The sequence below is a fragment of the Papaver somniferum genome, chromosome 3, assembly GCF_003573695.1.
Source record: "Papaver somniferum cultivar HN1 chromosome 3, ASM357369v1, whole genome shotgun sequence".
Classification (NCBI taxonomy): Eukaryota; Viridiplantae; Streptophyta; class Magnoliopsida; order Ranunculales; family Papaveraceae; genus Papaver; species Papaver somniferum.
In genome coordinates this window covers 91,089,431-91,102,705 of record NC_039360.1, presented here as the reverse complement: position 1 = coordinate 91,102,705, position 13,275 = coordinate 91,089,431, and the positions used below count along the sequence as shown (strand labels likewise).

Genomic DNA, 13,275 nt, shown 5'->3' with positions numbered 1-13,275 from the left:
TTTCTGCCCCATCTAAACACATTAAGCGGTGCGCAGTATAATCAGTGCAATAAAATTACAAGTGGATTATAAGTTCAACTAAAGCTCATCAGAAGTGGATTATTAGTTTTAAGGGTGTGTTTGGTGATTAGCCACATAGAAAGCACATCACATTCCTATTGGAGATCGATGCTATTATCTTTATGATAAGGCATCTCTTAAATATAACCCATGCTTTTATTAACCATAGCCCATATAAAATAAGTCATTCATCTAACCAAACAAATAATTGTTATGTCATTTAACATAACCCATAAAGTTCGACACAATTTTTATAAATAACCCAAAATAATTGAATAAATTATAAATCCTTAAATCAGATAAAAAGAATAAAGTTAATTACATAATTTTCATAATTAAATTTATGTAAGATTTATGACATAATTGATGATTTTCAAGATACTCAGATTAAATGTCATCGTGATTAAGAAAAAAGAAGACCATCTTATAATTTTTTAAAGAATAATAATGTTTATGGAGTTTTAGAAAATTGATTTTAGGAAAAGAATCTTTTTCGAAAAGAAGGCAAAGCCTCAGATGTTCATTAGTAGCCGATTCAAAATCGGAATCATTATAGAGTTGATAGACATCAAAATACAATCATCAAGGTTATAGAATCTCCACCAGTTCTTGACTAATGATCCTACCAATCTAAACATTCCAACCATTTCAGATTTCCCAATAGACATATCCACATCAAGAGGCCAAACTTGTTTTGTTGGAGACCAAACTAAACATATTTGCATCTCTGCTAACAACATCGATGAGATCTACAAAAGATCCAGCCCGGTTTTTTTAACACCTTGTAAAGTAAGGTAAAGTAAAGTTGTAAAGAGATCATACTAATAAAAACCAAAGCAAAAACTAAAACTAAAGTAACAGGAGTCTGGATAACAGGAATCTTCGCAGTGAGTTAGAATCGGTCTGAATCGGCCTGAATCGGCATTGGAGTCTTTGTAACCATTGGTGTTGCAGTTGATGAAGTTGTTGAAGATCTTGAACTTGATGTTGTTCCTTGTGCTTTTGTTGATGTAGCTAGTATTGTTCTTTTTGTTGCTGTAGGTTTTGTTCTTGTAGAAAGAGAAAAAACACTAACCCATATCAGCGTCATACTAGAGAAGCAACACCCACTGATTTTAAACTAATTAGATCTAAGAGAAGCAACACCCAAAACAATCAAACCATGCCCTAGAAAGAAAAACAAAGATTTAACAGTACTTAAAGAAAAAGTGAAAACGATCTGAAAATCTGAAACTTAATAAAAACCAAAGAAGATGTAGAATATTTTAACTACGTACAAGTAGATTAGCAAGGTTTTGGATCTGCTCAGATCTGCTCCAAAGCAGCAGGATTTTTGTAGTGAGAATGGGTTTCAATTACATGAAAGAGAAAGGAAACATTTTGTATTAGATGAACGACAACCCAATAACTAACTAATGAAAAGATTTCATTTCGATTTTTGATTTTGAAGAATTTTAAAAGAAATTATTAGAATATATAACCTCAATTGATATTACCGTAATCATGATTCAGGAAAAATAAAATCATTTTAGAGAAAATGTAGGTTTAGTTTTATAGGGAAAAAGTAAAATTAAGGTTTATGATAACGCAAGTTGTAAGAATAGTGACAAAACAATTAGAAATAAATTGAAATATAACTTAGTTTGGATTTAAAAATAAAGGAGAAGTTAGGGTTTATAATTTGATTTTGGGGAAGAAGTAGGATTGTTAATACGAAAATGAAGACTTGTTTGGTAACTTTGATTTTTTGTTTTAAGTTAAATTTTTAGGTCCATAAGCATGGGCTACATTTAAGAGAAGCCTAAAATATTGCTCTTTTATTTACTAATCTTCGTTAAATTTTTTTTCGTTCGGTTGTAATCAATGGCTAGGGCATCCTTTAAGTACTCCCTTCTTCTAAATTCTCCTTTCTGCCCATCTAAACACATAAAGCGGTGCGCAGTACAAACTGCGACCAGGGCACTAAGATCTCCTCAATTGGAAAAAGCACACTTTAAACAACCAAACGCGTACCAACAAAAAACACATTCTTCCCTACTGTAAATGATCAGCGTCAAATGGTTATTGAATGACAAGAACGGTGCAGCTCATGTAAGAAACCCATGCATGTGAAGTCATTTATTTCAAAAGGATTCTTCAACCTTCACATTTAATATTATTGCCAATTGCAGAGCTGGATATAAAGTGGAAACTAACCCTAGCTCACAAAAGTTTGGCCCATCTGGCCTTCAAATGATAGAGGTAGGACCATGCAATATGGTGTCTGCAATGCAACTTAATGAATGTAATCCATCCACGATGAGACAGTGTCCACTCTCTATATGTTATCTCCAATCTCTATATGCATACGTATATCCTTAATACGAGATAGTGTAATAATGACGAAGATCATTAATATACTTTTTGAAATAAAGATCAGAAAAAGTTTGATGAAGACCAGTGGTTATGATGAGCAGAATAATGCGATGAAAATGACTTTACAATTACAACCCTATTAGCTCCCTATGATAACATATTTGAATAGTCAGTACTCAGTAGTCTTTATTTGGCTTTATACGGACCGTCGAGAGCGAGGGAAAGTGTACTGCTGATTCTCACAGGGAGTTGCCAGAGGTGAGTGGAATCAAGGGCTGATTCTTCGCTTGGTCAATTTTTTTTTTTTGTTGTTGTAAATAAATGATCACGCATCGAAGCCTTTTTTTTTTTGAATGACAATCCAAACATTTCTTGAGATGCGAAGTGAAGTTAAATAGGTCCAGTATATCTCTTCTCTGTATTTCATATATGAATGCGTAGAGATAATTCTAGGTCTGTAAATCTGAGCATTCACCACTCGATACCTTAAACTGCCAGACCAATTGGTATGAGCAAGTTGCAAACAATTAATGAATAATATACAAGGACTCCATTAATTGAAAACTCATAATATATCTCTTTATTTACTTCATAAGTTGAATCAGTGCCTAGGAGGAAATCCCAAAGCTTTTTTCTGCACACCAGATAGCGGATAAGAAGAGAGATAAAGCCATAACAACAGGATTATACGAGGAGGAGAAGGTTCTCCCATGCACGTCCCTGACTTGCTACAACTTATAACTCTTACAAGATGCGCAACATGGCAAGCGGTAGTGGAGCCTCCCAGAAAGGCATTGCTGCTATCGTCGGCGTCGGACCCAAACTTGGCCGCTCCATTGCTCGGAAATTTTCCCAGGAAGGCTACACCGTTGCCATCCTTGCCCGAGATTTAGGCAACGAATTAATCTTCTTTCTATATCTAGTTTATATATTGTATCACATGTCAGTCCTATCTTGATGATTTTTCAAACAATGCTGCAGGGAGATTATCTAGATTCGCGGAGGAGATAGCTAGAGAAGCAAAGGCTCAAGTTTTCGCCATTAGAATCGATTGCTCAGACTCACAAAGTATTCGAGAAGCATTTGAAGGTGTTCTTTCTCTTGGGTTCGTTGAAGTTCTAGTCTATAACGCATACCAACAACAACAACCAGTCTCCTTTATCTCATCACCATCACCATCATCTTCATCCTCGTCTTCTTCAGCTACGAATAGGGTATCAAACAGTCAACTATATCCGACTAGTTTCATAGATGTTCGCATTGATTCTTTTGAAAAATCTCTTGCTGTCTCTACAGTTGGTGCTTTCCATTGTGCTCAGCAGGTATGATTAATATAAATGAAACTTAACCAATCAAACCAACTATTAGCGTGATATTGTTAAATATGCTTGATGTTGTTTCTTAATTAGGTGTTGCCTGGGATGGTAGAGAGAAGGAGAGGGACCATCCTCTTCACTGGCTGTTCTGCTTCTCTTAATGGATTTCCTGGTTTCTCAGAATTATGTATGTATCCCTCGTGAACTTCAGTCATTATTATAGCTAGTATACCGCCATACGTACCTCTATCTTTCCAGTCTGACGCTGAAACGGATAAGAGGCTTGCAGTCTTTTTTTGGCCTTTCTTTTGCCGTTCAGTTAGCTTGTTTCTCGAGAGATACAACTAATTGCCTTAGAACACACACTAACACGAAGTACGAAAGTTTCCACTCTCTAAAGTCTAATCTCTATAGAATTGATGTTTGTCAACCGCCTAGTTAGATTACTAAATTCGCTAATTGTCTACCTTCTTGTTACATGGCTGAACTTCGATAATCCGGTATTCTATGTGCCTGTAGACCTGATATTCGTTGTGTTTATGATCTCTGGATAGTGTTAAGGTTATGCTACCTTCTCTTTGTCTTCAGGTTGAATCTGACTTATGATAGTTTCTGTTTCGTATAAACAAATAATAGAAAGATAATGACCAAAATGTGCAGGTTGTGGGAAGTTCGCTTTAAGAGCATTATCACAGTGCCTGGCTAAAGAGGTTCAACCTCTTGGTGTTCACGTCGCACACGTTATCATCGACGGTATCATTGGTCCCCCCAGGTTAATTTCTTTGTACTCATAGTTACATTGGTTTGCTAATCATTCTTTCATTTCTCAAGATTAATCACTTAACTAATGATACATTCAACTGGTGTAGATCCTCAGCATCACCTTCGAGATCAATGGTTGGGGAGCAGCAAGTAGGAGAAGGAACGAGCTTGTCACTGGACCCTGATGCATTGGCTCAGACATATTGGTATTTACATGTTCAAGACCGGAACGTTTGGACTCACGAGATAGATCTTAGATCCTCAAACTCCAACAGTTTTAACATGTAGACGTTTAAGTTGGTGTCTGTTAATTTTCATTTCCATTGCATTTTCATAAAAAATTCTCTTTGCGGCTTTAGTAGCCAAAGAATCTGTTCAACTATATTGTGTTTGTTAATTTCCCTTTTTTCTAGTAAATATTTTTTTACAATAATTCATCTGGCTTACCCTATTATTGTCCTCTCTATTTCTGGTGGATACTCTCGGTTTCAAAAAATAGGAAAAATAGGCTTGTTTCATGAGTAATTTGTACATAAAACCAACTTATCTTTTTGACACGGGAGATAGGTAGTATCTTTCTAATTTATTTTTGGGAAGGTTTGACAGAAAAAATGATCCTGCACAGAGTGGCTTTTCACCCCAACGATGATGTAAACTCTTCAGAGGTCTAAAGTAGCTCGATATTGACATAAAGCTTCACGCAAGCGGGCCAGTTAATCATTCGCATTTTCCTTGGTCGAATATTCAACACAACTTTTTGAAATGACTACCTCAAGAGGTGCCCATATCCTATGCCAGACAGGAGTAGTTAGTCCAGAAGGGGATTGACGCTGACGAATGAACTGAATGGATTTCAATGGAAGTTCGTGTCCACATTTCGGTACACAAAACAAGTTATTATATACCCAAGCAGGAAACACCAAAAGAACAAAAAAACAAACGTAAGTGGGTAGGTGTAGGTACGTTCAAAGATATGGTACGTATTCTTGCGATTTGATATCATCATTGGAGAAAAAAATTCAACTGCGTTTCTAAAAGCAAAAAGATTCATGTCCCCTCCTACAACCACTCTTTTCACATGACCCACCGCCCAATTATATTAGAAGGAAACAAACAACCCCGAAAAATATCTCTCAAATAAACAAACCACCGTCCAATCAGTAGTATTTAGTACCGGTACCAGTATATGTTGACATCCAATTAACAACCTATGCTCTGGTAAATACTCAGTTCTTGTGTTACCCCAACCAAAAAAACGAACAGTTGGAGTATTTGGAGAGAAACCATAACACAGTCCTTCTTTGTAAAGTCCTTGAAACAATAATATTACATTTTGAAAAAAATTTACAATTGTCGACAGAATGAGGCTCCGATAGCAATTCATTTATTGAGTTCGGGCTTAACAGAGGATAAACCTGGGATATATTCTGAGCTCATTCGGGTGTGTGTTGCATGCATTGCCGCGGCCGTTTTTCCATGCAGAACTTAAAGGTGAAAAAGTTGATGCACAATTGACCTGCTATGATACATTTATATTCGGATCGAGAGTAGAGAGTAGGAGGGACCTCTTAGAAGTACAACTTACTGCGCCTTGCTAGGAATAGTGCGACTTGAAACACCATGCAACAGTTTCACAAATCCAAGAAAACTCAATTTTCCATCTGTGTGCCTTAGCCAGTCATGGAGAACAGCGTGGACTGGAACTGAAGGGCTAAGTCCAAGCTCCTAAAAATATAAAATTAGACAAGGAAGTCGTCAAATATTTACCAGAAACAGACTGAAATTTCTTGCTTCTCATCTAGGGGAAACGAAAGATAGTGTTTGCAGCAGAAATTGTAGCCGCACACAAGTCTAAGTGCAAATGACTGTATGGCTAGACGATGGATCAATACTACTCTGCATCACTTGGAATCTTTTAATACCAGATCACCGACCTAAGGGCCATGGAAGTCGAGTTAAGAGCTCATATAAGTTCTCGTCAGTGTAATTAGAGTTCCTAGAAGGGGACAGCCAGCTTAGCTGGGCCATACTGACCAATCCAGCTAAATCTTGCTGAACCAAACTGCTTCATTTACCAAAAGGAACATCTACGTGGCAGTAAAATGTGGCTAAACCAAAACAACCAATCATTGTTGGTCGGTGGTCCTTTAGAGTTGAAAAACCAGGTAAACCTACCAAATTGTAAAATTACACATAATGCCTTATGACCTATCATGCTGCATTTATATCCATCCATTTTGCTTTGGCGCTGATGAAACACAACTGATAACCACAACTTTCCGTTTTACCATTTCCCAAACAAAATAGTCGGTGGGCAACCTTTACAAAGGAAAAGTCATGGGTTTAATTGCTTTCAACATATGCCCCACCGGATCATAGGCAGGAGTCCTAATATACATTTAGATCCGAAGATATCTTTAAAATTAAAAACAAAGTAATTGATAACAACAGCTACGCAAATTGATTATAACAGCCAGGCAGAATAAATATGCATCAATCAGTGGCAATTATGTAACATCCCCATCATAACAAACCTACCAAATTGCAAAGATTAAGTCGTGTTCATGACATGTCGATGGCATGGAAAGATAAAATCAGAATTATTGTGGTTACAAGATGTGGCATATTAGGGGTCTGCTAATATAAAAAAAGATAGTTTTATATGTATATTGGTAATTTATTTATTTTGTGATCTGTCGGTTTGGTCTAATCAGCTTTTTCAATGTCCTAGGATCGACCAACGGAAAAGAAAGAGGCTTTATAAGTTAATGCAGTTGAGACCAATTAGACAACTGGTAAATATATAACCGAAAAGGTCTGGTTTGGTTGGTTTCATCAGTATCTGTAAAGACCTAGTATATGCTCCCACTGGGTTAATAAAGAAATTTGTGTTTCAGAGGGAATGAGTGCAACATACCGAAGCAAGTTCTTCGATGAGAATAGCTCTATTGCCATCTTTCTCGAAAACTTCATAGGCAGCGCGAGCATGCTGTTCCCAGCGATCAAGTGCCTCAAGCTGATGGACACTAACAGCTGCGGCTGAAAACTCTTCAAAATCCATCCTCCTATACTGAAGTGCATTGAGCTGCCAAAGTAAATAAACAGAAGCACTTAGAAACCTAATAATGGCCCATGGGTAATGAAAAGATAGATCTTTTATAACTCAAGTGTTTACCGAGGCTAGATAATCATGAACGCGAGACTCCTTCATCGCATCTGTTGAATTTTTCGTCAAGGCCTGGTAAAAAAAAAAAACATAAAGCACTGTCTGAGCCCAAAAACTACCACGAGCAGAGAAATGTTAACATTATATCTTCAAGGAAACGAACCAGTTTGATATTTTCCAACCCAATGCAGCCATTTTTGTTTGGCTCCAATAGGGCAAACTGCTCCTTCAGATAAAATAGCTCATCCACAGTTAATGTTTTGGATAAAGCCTGTATAAAACATATACCGGTTAAGAGAAAGTTTATGAAGATATACAGCAAAGGGAAACGTCATACTGCAGACATGAACAAACAATTGATTTTAAGGTGATAACGAGATACACACCCTTAAAGCAGCCTTACGAAGAGCTGATGACCGCATATAAGACCTCATGACTCTAAAAATCAGAATATCCAGAGGTAGTTTAACTTCAGTACAGTTTCTAATCCAAGGATGACCTGGCAAACAGATAATTATTAATAGTGGTTCGTAATAACACAAGAGTATTAAGCACTATTGTGGTGCACTCACTGAGAGCCTGTGCAGCAGTCATTCTTTTCCGTGCATCTTTATTCAAAAGACGCTTGACAAAATCCTTTGCTTCAGAAGATATAGAGGGCCAAGGTGATTCATCAAAACTTAGATCGGCTTTCAGAACAGCCCTAAATATCCCAGATTCAGTTCTGGCCCAAAAAGGACGACTGCCACACAGAAGAATGTACGCAATCACGCCTATACTCCATACATCAGCCTCTGTACTGTAAGATCTATGTAGAACTTCAGGTGCCACGTAGTATGCACTTCCAACAATGTCGTTAAGCCTTTCATCTATAAAATGTTTCAAGGGTGGAAGATTATTTGCGAGAAGAAAGAAATCCTGAAGACAACAAGTAACTGCATATGTATAAAATTTATATAAGTATCAGGACCAACCTGGTTTGACAAAATCTGATAAGCCAAAGTCTATGGCCTTCAATTGGGAGTTTTCATCCTTCGTAGCGAACAGGAAATTCTAATGTAGTATAGTACATTTAGGTAAGTATTTACACCACAGGGAGATTTATAAACACTCAAGCTGAGCACTATTTTTGAATATTAAAACTATGTTTAAGCAAATAAAAGGGAAGGAATTTATCGGGATCATTAGATATATCCAGTTGAAACAGTATCCTCACTAAAAATAGAAACTCAGAGATTTCCATTCCCACAGATATCTATATTGTATGATTAGAACAAGTACACAGGAATATAATGTACCTCTGGTTTAAGATCCCGATGAACAACACCTTGAAGGTGGAAAAAAGCAACAACATTCAGTATTTGTACCATGACAGCCTTCCCATCATCTTCCGTGAATTTACCACCTCTACATAATGAAAGTATTAACCCTGTCATTATAAGCAACCAACTACAAACTCAAAGGAAGTTCAGTTGTTTTATCCTTCATGGTTTTGAAGGATCAAATGTGTGAATATCTTTCTTGATTATTGTGAGTCATTATACATACAAAAATATACCTCGAAAGTATTTTATCCAAAAGCTCCCCTCCTTCACATAATCTGAAATTTGCATAAGGAACTATTAAGACATTTAGAAATCTATATCATGTTTATTAGAGGAGCTTAACTTGTATCAAAGCTTACTCCATCACAATATACACATTCTCTTGGTCTTCAAATGCGTCGTAGAATTGCACTAAATTCTTATGTCCCGTCAAAGCTCTCAACAATTTAACTTCCCTTCTAACATCTTCAATGGCAATGACTGTAGTCATCTGCCAACAAACAAAAAAACAACAGAACTCAGAAGGGATGTTGAAATATAATGCAATATAGAGTATTTGATAAACACCCTAAATAGACTAATACCCCGTACAAAATTTATTTGATAAACACCCTACACTGCATTTATACTTATAATCTTTTCCAGCTTCAAAATTTCATAAGATCACAAACCATTTTATAACTAAGAATCCGGTGCCAGGAAAGTTCTGTGAAAAATCCATAGGCCTAACACACATTGAAAATACGCCTGCAAAGAAACGGTTGCCAAAGGCTTGTACTCAATACAATTCTAAGCTATCACGGCGACGTGGGACTATTCTGACAAGTTTTTGCGTGTTAGTCATTGACAGTTGAAACTTGAGATTGAGTAACAACCAATACATTCTAAATCTCTTAAGCAAATTCTAGCAACCTCAGTAAAATTACCCAAATGTGATTATAATTGGGAATTGCAAAATGGTTAAAAATACAATGTTCAACAATATGTAAGAGATATTTTCGAAATTGAAACAACAATCAATCAAATTAACACAAAAACAGTTCCCAATTTAGAAAGAGATTTCAAAATTCAAACCTTAGCTTTAGGTATGACCTTAACAGCAACCTGTTTACCCTTGAGTTCACCTTTCTTACATTTAGCAGAACAAGTATGCCCAAAATGTCCACGCCCTATAGCTTCCCCAAGTTCATACTTACTGGAAAAATTCTTTGAAAACCCAAAACTCTTATCCAACCCTGAACCAGCTTCAGGTAATAAATTGGATTCATTTGTTTTGGCAGTCCCGTGTCTTCTTGCTAATAAAGCTTGTATATGTTTAGCAGGTGATGGTGGTGGAAATGGTTTCTTAAAAAACTTCCTTGGTGTTGAGTTTCCACTTAGTGCTGGTGATTTCTTTGAAAACAATGAATGTGCTGGACTTGGACTATAAAACGGAAACAAAGTTGAAAACTTTCCTACACCCTTTTCTTCATCTTTATCCTCAGTCTTCTTATCACTATTTTGTTTCTGTTCGGGTTCTTGATTTTGGTGATGATCAACTCCGTTGATGGGACTTTTTGTAGGTACAGAAAGATCTTCTTCTTCTTTCAATTCTTCAGGTAAAGCAAAAGGATTTGGTTTTTTCGATGCTTTTGAGCTGCAGATACCCATTTTCTTTTACTCCCCAAACTCCAAACAGAAACCCTTAGTCTTCAAAAATCATGACATTCCTCCTCCTTTCCTGTGAGCTCCCCTTTCCCCCTCTCTCTTCAGTCTTCTTTGTTTCTCTCTCTCTTACTACATTGAAGTTTGGAGCGTTCTGCAAAATGAAGAGATACGGAAGATTGGGAACTGTAGATGATGAACAGGGTACCGTTGGATTCATCTATGATTCTAGAAGGGAGGCTGTTTTGATGTTAGCTAGAGGTTGATAGCATCATGGTGCGCCTTAAAATAATACAGTCATGTACAGTAATGTGAACTGGAAGGGAATAAGGATATTTGCTTAGTTTTGAATAATGTTCTGTTTTTTATTACTAAACGAAGTTTAAGGGGGGTGACTTGAAGTTTAAGGGTGTGACTTGTCAGAAGTTTATTATTTCGGTGCATAATATCACTGGTTATATCAAATTTAATCATGATGATGGTTATAATATCATCATCATTATTATTACTTAGTCATGTTTACATTCTAGTCATTTTATTGTTAGAGCAAGTCTCATGGTGGAAGAGTTCCATCTTTCATCTTTCACGCCACCTCAGCATTTGGAATTGTGGATGTAAGTGTAAGTGTAGTGGTGGAATAGTGAAAACGTTATTCTTAATAGCACAAAAAAAAAAAACGCTATTAAGAATAGCACAAAAAAAAAGCTATTAAGAATAGCACTCGGTGCTATTAAGAATAACGTTTTTTTCCAACCGTTAGATTTCAACAACTCATTTTAAATCTACGGATAAAAAAAACGCTATTCTTAATAGCATTGAGTGCTATTAAGAATAGCGTTTCTTGTCTTCTACTGCGCTATTCTGATTAGCGTTTCGATGGATTCCACGGACCCTTCCACTAATTCATGGACCCCTGCTTGGATTTTTTGTGGAAGACCCCAACTTGGAAGCCACTAGACTTGACAATCCATAGTTTTTCCACACTTGGAATGGGTTGGATTCCACTATAAGACTTGCTCTTATAACTGGGATTGTCAATCTATGTGAGCTTATACACGTGCTTGTCATCTGGTGATTAGTCTGTTTGTGGTTCAGAGTGTTTTTCTGGAGAGTATATAAACTCTGTGTTTGTATTTCTAAGATTGATGGGATCATTTTTATTAATGAAAAATACCATTATTGTTTTCTTAGTATCACAGGAAACTCAATCCAATTTTCTTCACCTCCAATAAATGCAGTTTTTTCCTTTTTGAGTTTAATCTCTCTTGATTCTTACAAGTGTTTCTTCATCATCTTCTTCTACTTTTTTTTTCTTCTGAGATTCACTTGATCTTACTCAATCTTTCTTTTTTCAAACTCCATGGAAAATAAGTCAGTCTTTTGATAATTTTGTAATAAAAACAGCACTCGTCTGTGAGTGTTGTCAATTAGGAAGATCTTATAAGTTGCATTTTTCTGTTTTACTCACTGTACTTAATACAAAACCACTTGAGCTTTTTCATATATATCTATGGGGTCCTTCTCCTGTTATATCTAATAGTTATTTGTACTATGTTAATATAGTGGATGATTTTTCCAAGTTTTTTTCCGCTTCCTGCTAAATATGATTTTAGGACAATTTTGTTTAACTTTAAGACTCAAATTGAAAATTAGTAATGATCTAAAATCATCACTACAAGAACTGATGGTGGTGGTTAATTCATTAATAATGAAATAACTGCATTTACTGTTATTCATGGCATTAGTCATGAATTTACTTGGACATATACTTCTGAACAAAATGGAGTTGCAGAACCTAAGCGTAGGCATATATGGAAATTTGACGAACTTTTCTTGCCAAAGCTGGTTTTTCTGATAATTGTCTTTTGAGTGGATTCATTCATGACTGCTAACTATACCATTAAAAGATTATGTCAGCAATCTCAATTATATTTCTCATCTTGAGAAGCTTTTTTTCAAATCTCAATATTATAATTTTCTTAGAGGTTTTGGTTGTTCTTGCTATCCTTGGCTAAGACCCCGTCGATACTTTGATCTAGTTTGAGTGGCCTTATGTCAGAAGAGAAGGCTCTCAAGAATAATCAAATGAGGTGCAATCAAAGTTTCAACAAACGTTAGTTAATCAAATCAATAATCGAAAACTAAGATAACAATGCAATTATCTACTTTCCCACCAACGGTACTCCTGGAGATTCTTGATCCCACATAAGTCTTTAAACGAGCGGTCGTAAGAGATTTCTCCTAATTATGGGACTTTTCTCTCCGGATAGAAAGCTCTGCCAGAAACAACACGAATGAAGTTTGCCTGGCTCTTAGAATAGTTTTCAAGATGTACAAACTTAAGTATTTATAGGTCAAGGTTTTTTGGACAACAAGGAAATTTCAAAACCGAAAGATTCTTAAGATATGGAATAAAGTACCTAATTTCGGTTTTCATATTTCCAATTAATATCCAACCTGTAATCCCAAAATCTATATTTAGAAAATATCTAATTATTAGTTTAGCACTTAACTAATATAGCTTTTCAAGAGATATGTTTTGATTGCTGGAAAATCAAAAACATATAATAAAAAATCTTAACTAAAATATTCTCAATATTTCGGTATGGGATCACCTTGAATATCAAAGAATATATTTGAACAATTA

The 13,275-nt window shown here is 35.9% G+C and overlaps 2 protein-coding genes across 4 annotated transcripts; one reads left to right on the top strand and one right to left on the bottom strand.

Moving 5' to 3' along the window:
• Window positions 1–2,597: 2,597 nt before the first annotated feature.
• LOC113356805 (very-long-chain 3-oxoacyl-CoA reductase) lies at window positions 2,598–4,926 on the top strand. 3 transcript variants are annotated; one of them, XM_026600030.1, is made up of 6 exons: window positions 2,598–2,673; window positions 3,021–3,308; window positions 3,397–3,737; window positions 3,825–3,918; window positions 4,392–4,503; window positions 4,601–4,926. In XM_026600030.1, the coding sequence occupies exons 2-6, from the start codon at window positions 3,167–3,169 to the stop codon at window positions 4,779–4,781; spliced, it is 870 nt and encodes a 289-aa protein (XP_026455815.1). In that variant the 5' UTR covers window positions 2,598–2,673; window positions 3,021–3,166; the 3' UTR covers window positions 4,782–4,926. The 3 variants fall into 3 exon arrangements, with proteins under 3 accessions (XP_026455815.1, XP_026455814.1, XP_026455813.1); XM_026600029.1 differs by having other exon boundaries at window positions 2,617–2,673; window positions 3,012–3,308; XM_026600028.1 differs by lacking the exon at window positions 2,598–2,673 and having other exon boundaries at window positions 2,818–3,308.
• Window positions 4,927–5,631: 705 nt separating this feature from the next.
• On the bottom strand, window positions 5,632–10,896 carry LOC113356804 (CDPK-related protein kinase-like). Its single transcript, XM_026600027.1, has 11 exons — window positions 10,059–10,896; window positions 9,344–9,474; window positions 9,218–9,259; window positions 8,958–9,066; window positions 8,634–8,712; window positions 8,232–8,528; window positions 8,046–8,158; window positions 7,823–7,930; window positions 7,669–7,731; window positions 7,411–7,578; window positions 5,632–6,218 (listed from the first exon to the last, which is right to left on the bottom strand). Exons 1-11 carry the CDS (start codon window positions 10,632–10,634, stop codon window positions 6,075–6,077), a joined length of 1,830 nt encoding a protein of 609 aa, XP_026455812.1. The 5' UTR covers window positions 10,635–10,896; the 3' UTR covers window positions 5,632–6,074.
• Window positions 10,897–13,275: the final 2,379 nt, after the last annotated feature.